Source organism: Nerophis lumbriciformis, linkage group LG18, assembly GCF_033978685.3.
Source record: "Nerophis lumbriciformis linkage group LG18, RoL_Nlum_v2.1, whole genome shotgun sequence".
NCBI classification, from domain to species: Eukaryota; Metazoa; Chordata; class Actinopteri; order Syngnathiformes; family Syngnathidae; genus Nerophis; species Nerophis lumbriciformis.
In genome coordinates this window covers 797633-805987 of record NC_084565.2, presented here as the reverse complement: position 1 = coordinate 805987, position 8355 = coordinate 797633, and the positions used below count along the sequence as shown (strand labels likewise).

Here is an 8355-nt window from a genome sequence, read left to right as displayed (position 1 = left end):
TTTATAGGTCCATTTCTTTCATCAAATGTCCTCTGTAGAGGACATTTATAGTTCTATTTCTTTCATCAAATGTCCTCTGTAGTGGACATGGATATATTTATAGTGGACATGTATATATATATATCAATATTTCATTAAATGATGTAGTTACTCTTATGAACAACATCTCATCAAAGTCTGACATTATTGAGAATATTTGCACGTGCAGCAGATAAAAAAGCGCGCGTAATAATAATAATAATGATTATTATTGTTGACAACACAAAATGAAATATTTGTACAAATGTCGGTTAGAAATGGTAAAAGTTTGCTGATGTTAATAAGAAAAAGAGAGTTTTCATTCGTATCATTACTTCTTTATTCATTCTTCTCCATCTAATAATAAACTTTCATGTTTATTTGCTAATAAGTGGATTTGTACAAAAGACAAACAAACGGACAATCATACACCGGAAGTGTTAAATAGCTCCTCTCACTTCCGGAAAGTCTTTAGTTTGTGTGTTCTTCCTCCGCGGGGAAATAGTTCTCGTGTCCCGGCATCGGTTACTCACGTCGGTCGGTCGGTCGGTCGGCCGGCCGGGCGCGTCTCCTTTACCGCGGGGGCCCGGCCATGGGGTTGAGTGCCGGCTGGCCCCCGGGGCCCAGGCCGTGGATGAGCACCCGCGGCACCAGCGGCCTCTGCAGGCCCGGGTGCGGCGCGGAAGGAGTCCGGTACATGCTGCTGTACATGGCCGCCGCCGCCGCCGCCGCCGCCGCCGAGCCGCCGTCCACGGAGCCCAGCAGGTTGGGGTGGTAGAAGTAGGGCGACGGGAACATTCTCTGCAGGGCCGAGTAGTTGCCGGCCTCGGCCAGCAGCTCCAGACCCACCGCCGTCTGACGCTTCCACTTGGTCCTGCATGCGGGACACCACACGCCTTAATGACACCTCACAACTCATGCTCACGTCATCATCTTCTCTCGCACTTTTCTTCTTCATTCATTCCATCTCACAACGTCCACCGAGAAGTGATGATATTCTTTTTAAACCTTTTTAAACACTTTAGCATTATTTGCTTCATCATGTTGTCATTTTTTTCGTTTTTAAATCGCCAAATTAGAAAAAAAAATGGTTTTTATGTATATATATTTCATCCTTTTTCAAAAATAAATATTTTATACACTTGATTTTGATTTTTTCATTGTTTTTACTTTTTAAAAAAAATATAAATTCCCCCCTGCAGCAGCAACAGAAAAGAACATGTTTGTATATTTAGTCTTTTTTCAAGAAATACATGTTTATACATTTTATATATATACTAACTTTTATATATTAAAAAAAAAAGGTTGATAAATTCCAATAGAAAAATATATAAATGTTTGATCTTTTTTCAAGAAATACATGTTTATACATTTTATATATATACTAACTTTTATATATTAAAAAAAAAGGTTGATAAATTCCAATAGAAAAATATATAAATGTTTGATCTTTTTTCAAGAAATACATGTTTATACATTTTATATATATACTAACTTTTATATATTAAAAAAAAAAGGTTGATAAATTCCAATAGAAAAATATATAAATGTTTGATCTTTTTTCAAGAAATACATGTTTATACATTACACTAAGTTCTCTGTATTAAAAACCAAAGTTTAATTAATTCCACCCTGCAGCGGCAGTACAAAAACATATTTATGTATATTTAATCTTTCTTCGAGAAACACATGTTTTATACATTTTATACATTTATTTATTTTTCTCCCAAAGTTTTACATATTTATAAATGTTTCATAAATTCCACCCTGCAGCATCCATGGGAAAAAGACATGTTTTTCTACAAATCATCTTTTTTTTCGATAAATGAATGTTTAATAAATGCTTTCATACATATATATTTATATATATATTTTTTTTCATGCAAATATTGAATAAATGACAACATGCAGCAGCGAAAGAACACACGCCTGTTTTTGTCCATAAATACATGTGAAATGTTTTGTAGTTTTATGCTTTTTCTTACATTTAAAACATGTTTAATACAAGTAATAAATATACATTTTAAACATGTGTATACATGTATACATATAATACATGTAATAAATATACATGTATATACATGTAATAAATATACATGTATATACATGTAATAAATATACATGCATATACATACAATACATGTAATAAATATACATGTATATACATATAATATATGTAATAAATGCAGCAGCAACAGAAAAGAACAAAACATTTGACATATTTCACTTTTTCCCCCATAAATATTTTATACATTTTCAATAGTTTCAGTTAATTAATAGTTTTATATATTTACTAACTTTTTTAAAGATATATATTTATTATTTTCCCGCCACTCTAAATGTGTTTTCATAAGCAAGTTACAATATAAAAAATAACAAAAAAAAAACATTTTATTGTAAAGTTTTGAAAAAGCCGCACGTGCAGAAATCATGCTGCATATTAATGTGTAATGACGTCATCATAGACGTAATACTTGCATTATTGTGCAGTTTTTCGTTTTCATTCATGTCACGTAAAACGACGAATGTGGAAAATAAAGTCAAACATTAAATAAAAATCCTGATTATTCTCATGTATTAAACAATCACGGTGTTTTTATTAAGCATTAAATCACGAGAATAAAATGGACGGCGTGATATTTTCGTTCACATTTTCACCTCCGGCGACTTTTAAAATGCGATTTTATTCAAAGAATGATTCGAATGATTGGAATATATTAGCATAACCGCACGAATTCGATTCTTTGCACTTATTGAGTTATGGCCGGGACAAAAGGCGCAGAAAAGCTAAACAAATAAAGGGAGTCCCGTACCGTCGGTTCTGGTACCAGGTCTTGACCTGCGTGTCGGTGAGGTTGAGCGCGGCTGCAAGGTCCATGCGGTCTTGCACGCTCAGGTACTTTTGTCTCTCGAAGCTTCGCTCCAGCTGGTTGAGTTGATGGTCCGTGAAGGCCGTGCGCGCCTTGCGCGGCTTCTTGGTGCGCACCGGAGGACTGTCGCGGCTGCTGGAGATCTCCCGCTCCGCGTCCTCCTTGCTGCCTACAATCATAGAGCGGCCACATTAATATTAATATCTCCTCCTTGCTGCCTACAATCATAGCGCGGCCACATTATTATTATCATTCACATCTCCTCCTTGCTGCTTCAATCATAGAGCGGCCACATTATTATTATTAATATCTCCTCCTTGCTGCCTACAATCATAGAGCGGCCACATTATTATTATTAATATCTCCTCCTTGCTGCTTCAATCATAGAGCGGCCACATTATTATTATTAATACCTCCTCCTTGCTGCCTACAATCATAGAGCGGCCACATTATTATTATTATTATTAATACCTTCTCCTTGCTGCCTACAATCATAGAGCGGCCACATTATTATTATTAATACCTCCTCCTTGCTGCCTACAATCATAGGGCGGCCACATTATTATTATTATTATTATTAATACCTTCTCCTTGCTGCCTACAATCATAGAGCGGCCACATTAGTCATCAGGCGGGGGAAAAAAAAAAAAAAAAAAAAAAAAAGGGGGTGAATAAATCCAGGCGTGGTATCAATCATTTCCCGAATCGATCCATTACCGTTGCACTTGACGTCGCCGTGCAAGCAGCAGTGGACATTTAATGTCCTCTGCAGTGGACATTTATATGTCTTTTTCTTTTAGCAAATGTCCTCTGTAGTGGACATTTAGAGGACTATTTATTTCATCAAATGTCCTCTGCAGTGGACATTTACAGGTCTACTTCTTTCATTAAATGTCCTCTGTAGTGGACATTTAGAGGACTATTTATTTCATCAAATGTCTTCTGTAGTGGACATTTATAGGTCTACTTCTTTCATTAAATGTCCTCTGTAGTGGACATTTAGAGGACTATTTATTTCATCAAATGTCTTCTGTAGTGGACATTTATAGGTCTACTTCTTTCATTAAATGTCCTCTGTAGTGGACATTTATAGGTCTATTTTTTAATCAATGTCCTCTGCAATGGACGTGCATATATTTCTTTCATCAAATGTCCTCTGTAATGGACATTTATAAGTGTATTTCTTTCATCAAATGTCCTCTGTAGTGGACATTTATAGGTCTATTTATTTCATCAAATGTCCTCTGTAGTAGACATTTACAGGAATATTTATTTTATAAAATGTCCTCTGTAGTGGACATTTATAAGTAACATTTTTAGGTCTACTTCTTTTTTTAAATGTTCTCTGCAGTGGACATTTAGAGGTCTATTATTTAAATGTCCATTACAGAAGACATTTGATTAAAAAATAGACCTCTAAATGTCCACTACAGAGGACATTTAATGAAATAAATACACTTATGAATGTCCATTACAGAGGACATTTGATGAAAGAATTATATAAATGTCCATTAAAGTTCAAGTTAAAGTAGCAATGATTGTCACACACACACTAGGTGTGGCGAAATTATTCTCTGCATTTGACCCATCACCCTTGATCACCCCCTGGGAGGTGAGGGGAGCAGTGGGCAGCAGCGGTGGCCGCGCCCGGGAATCATTTTTTTTTGGTGATTTAACCCCCAATTCCAAGCCTTGATACTGAGTGCCAAGCAGGGAGGTAATGGGTCCCATTTTTATAGTCTTTGGTATGACTCGGCCGGGGTTTGAACCCACAACCTACCGATCTCAGGGCGGACACTCTAACCACAGAAGACATTTGATAAAAAATAAAAATAGACCTCTAAATGTCCACTGCAGTGGACATTTAGAGGTCTATTTTCTAATCAAATGTCCTCTGTAGTGGACATTTAGAGGTCTATTTTCTTAATCAAATGTCTTCTGTAATGGACATTTATATAATTCTTTCATTAAATGTCCTCTGTAGTGGACATTTAGAGGTCTATTTTTTAATCAAATGTCTTCTGTAATGGACATTTATATAATTCTTTCATTAAATGTCCTCTGTAGTGGACCTATAAATGTCCACTGCGGAGGACATTAGATGAAAGAAGTAGAGCTATAAATGTCCTCTGTAGTGGACATTTCTAGGTGTATTTCGTCGGTCCGGGTGACTGCAGGAAAGAAGAAAAAGGGGGGTTGAATAAATCCAGGCGTGGTATCAAAATCGTCTCCCGAATCGCTCCATTACCGTTGCACTTGCCGTCGCCGTGCAGGAGGTCGTCCCGCCGCTCCAGCTTCCCGCGGGCCTCGTCGTGCTCCAGCTTGGGCCGGAAGCCGTCGGCCGCCGCCGCCGCCGCGCTCTCGGGCTTGGGCGACGGCACGCTGGTGCTGTAAGGCGCGCAGGCGGCGAGCGGCTTGCCGTCGCCCAGGATGTCCTTGATGAGGAAGGAGGAGGTGGCGCTCCGCGGGGCGCCGCCGGCCGCCGCGGCCAGGGGGAGCGTGTGCAGGTGCGCGTGCAGGTGGCGGTGGTGCGGGTGCAGGAGGTGCGCGTGTTGCGCGTGTTGCGCGAGGCCGCCGTCCCGCGCCGCCGCCTGCGCGTCCTCGCCCGCCGCCGCCTGCTCCGAGAGCGCGTCGGGCGACGAGGGCGCGGTGCCCGCCGCGTCCATGTCCGAGCAGGGCGGCGACGGCGTGTCCTGCCGGCGGAAGTCCGCCAGCCGGAAGTCGGCGGCGTTCATGAGGGCGCTCGGCGCGCCGGACAAGATGGTGTCAATCCCGAAGCTGGAGCCGCTGCTTGCCTCCATGTTAGCGGGACGTCATTGCGCCGCCTGCGCTCTGCGCTCCGCGTCCGCGCCGCGCGCCAAAGAGGAGAAATGAAGAAAGGAAGCAAATAAAACCACGCAGGAAGTTTAAATCCACGAGTCCGAGTTGACGTTCAGCTCATCTTCTTCTTCCTCTTCTTCTTTTTCTCCTTCTTCTTCCTCTTCTTCCTCCTCTTCTTCTTCCTCTCCTGCGCTCGGCGTCAACTTGGCGCTGCCAAAGTTTGTTGCGCACGACGCGGCGCGCATGAGGCTGACTCGCGCGCGTCGGACTTCTGCGTTCTTTTTGCTGCTAAGTGCGCTACAATCACTTCCTGTGATGACGTCACGGGGCGGGGGGGGGGGGATTAATATTTTCTCCTTTTGTAATAAACAGCCCAACACTCCTTGTACCTCTTCATCATCATCATCATCATCATCATACCCCCCCCCCTCCACCTGCTCCCCCCGCCATTGGCTGAGCGTGGGGGGGGGGGGGTGGGGGGGGGGGGTGTCAACCAATCAGCGTGGAGCAGGTCGGCCGCAGAAAAGTCTTCCAGCTGCAGTCAGGCCGCACGTTGACGTGAACATAATTGATCTTTCACGCGCCGCAGAAAGAAAGAAAAGAAAGAAAGAAAGGAAAAAAAAAAAAGGCAGAACGAGTTTTTCTTTTCTTTTAAAGGACGAGTAGAAGTAAAACAACAACTTTGATGGTAAGAAATGATTGTAATGTTCTGATTGAAAGACTGATGATGTTCTCTTCAGGTCCACGCGGGACGAACGTCCTGCTAATTAGTCCAGCTGCAACAACACTTCACTGTCACACTTTATTTGCTGAAACCTTTTTAATATTTACTCTGCTTTTGTATTGTTATTATTATTCTTTTATATTATTCTTACTGTTCTTTTATATTATTACTGTTGTTTTACATTCTTCTTACTGTTCTTTTATATTATTACTGTTCTGTTATATTGTTATGATTGTTCTTCTTTATTGTTAGTACTGTTCTGTTATATTGTTATTACTGTTCTTGTGCATTTTTATTACTGTTATTATTATTTATTTATTTTATTTTGTTAATATTGTTTTTTGTGTTATTACTGTTATGTTATTTTGTTAATACTGTTATTTTGTATTGTTATTTTATTTTATTAATACTGTTATTTTGTATTATTATTATTATTGTTCTTGTATATTATTACTGTTATTTTACATCGTTGTTACTGTTCTTCTTTGTTATTACTGTTCTGTTATATTGTTATTACTCTTCTTTTGTATTGTTATTACTGTTATTGTATATTGTTATTACTATTATTTGTGTATTGTTGTTACTGTTCTTGTATATTGTTACTATTGTTCTTTTACATTATTACTGTTCTTTTATATTGTTATTACTGTTATTTTATATTATTACTGTTCTGTTATATTGTTTTTACTGTTATTTTATAATATTACTGTTGTTTTATATTGTTATTACTGTTATTTTATATTATTACTGTTCTGTTATATTGTTATTACTGTTATTTTATAATATTACTGTTATTTGATATTGTTACTGTTCTTTTATATTGCTATTACTGTTATTTTATATTGTTCATGTCACCTGTTAGTCATGATCATTATTCAAAGTTTATATTTCCAAGTGCACTTTCCTGCTTTTCTTCTGTTTTGGTGTCAAGTGCACTCTGAAGGGACTCAACAATGTCAATCATATAAATAATCAACAATGTGATGTGAAATTATTTCCATAAGAATGTTCTGATGTTAGAAATGTAAACATGACACATTATTTTATTCCCCGTCCTCCTGAAGGCCTTCAATTCACCACCGAGCTGATCAAATGCATTTACGTCCATCAAAATACTCTAATTGCTCGTTTCTTATCATTCTCACAATTGTTTTTATTATTGTTGATTGAAGTTAAATCTCCTTTATAAATGTTTTTTGTTTTTCCCCCCTCAGTTTGTAAATATGTTCTTATTTAGTATTTAAATGCTCCTCACACAAAACATAACCCCGAGTGTGACGTCATATAAGGTGAAATGTAGTCAAATGACAGAAGTGAATACTTTATATTGACTTCATGTTTCATTTCAAATGTGACAGCAAGATTTAGCGGAGAGTCCGCGGCGACGCTCGGCTTGTCCACAAGGGGGCGACAGAGCGAATGTAATATAATATAATATACTCCATTTCATTGCAGGGAAGAAATAACATTTTATTTTGTAAAAATGTAAAGTAAATATTTAACCTGAAATAAGACTCTAAACAACACATTTTTGTACAATTCAAAATAATAATTAAGTTTTAGATGTATTTCTTTATTTTGCATCCTTGCGTTCCGTTGTTCTCTTGGCGGGAAACGCGTGTCACCTCGCACCCTCGGCCACGTGCACGCGCACAGTCGCGTCATTTCGGCTGTCAATCAAGTCCTAATCATTTGCTCCATTGACATTCCGGAAATACTTTTTAATTGCCCGATGAAACACAAATGCTCATTTTCGGCGTTAATAATAATACAATAAAAACGTTCAATATTTAATAGAACATGGAGAGGAAAAAAAGACACGCAAATTAATAACGTTATTTTTACCAAAGTATAATTACTCCCGAGGACAAAGTTGATGCGTGAAGTATTCGATTGAAGTGAATTGAAAAGAATAAAAAAGTC

The 8355-nt window shown here is 38.5% G+C and overlaps 1 protein-coding gene across 1 annotated transcript; it reads right to left on the bottom strand.

Annotated features, from left to right (window-relative positions):
* Positions 1-354: 354 nt before the first annotated feature.
* Positions 355-5956, bottom strand: barhl2 (BarH-like homeobox 2). Its single transcript, XM_061978516.2, has 3 exons — positions 5137-5956; positions 2832-3057; positions 355-892 (listed from the first exon to the last, which is right to left on the bottom strand). The coding sequence occupies exons 1-3, from the start codon at positions 5687-5689 to the stop codon at positions 592-594; spliced, it is 1080 nt and encodes a 359-aa protein (XP_061834500.1). The 5' UTR covers positions 5690-5956; the 3' UTR covers positions 355-591.
* Positions 5957-8355: the final 2399 nt, after the last annotated feature.

Bases quoted from the DNA above. Each gene is read 5' to 3' on its own strand.
- barhl2 (XM_061978516.2), bottom strand. From the start codon at position 5,689: ATGGAGGCAAGCAGCGGCTCCAGCTTCGGGATTGACACCATCTTGTCC. The intron at 3,058-5,136 runs GTAATGGAGCGA...CTATGATTGTAG, and splicing joins CGGCGACGGCAAGTGCAACG to GCAGCAAGGAGGACGCGGAG. The intron at 893-2,831 runs GTACGGGACTCC...TCCCGCATGCAG, and splicing joins ACCTGGTACCAGAACCGACG to GACCAAGTGGAAGCGTCAGA.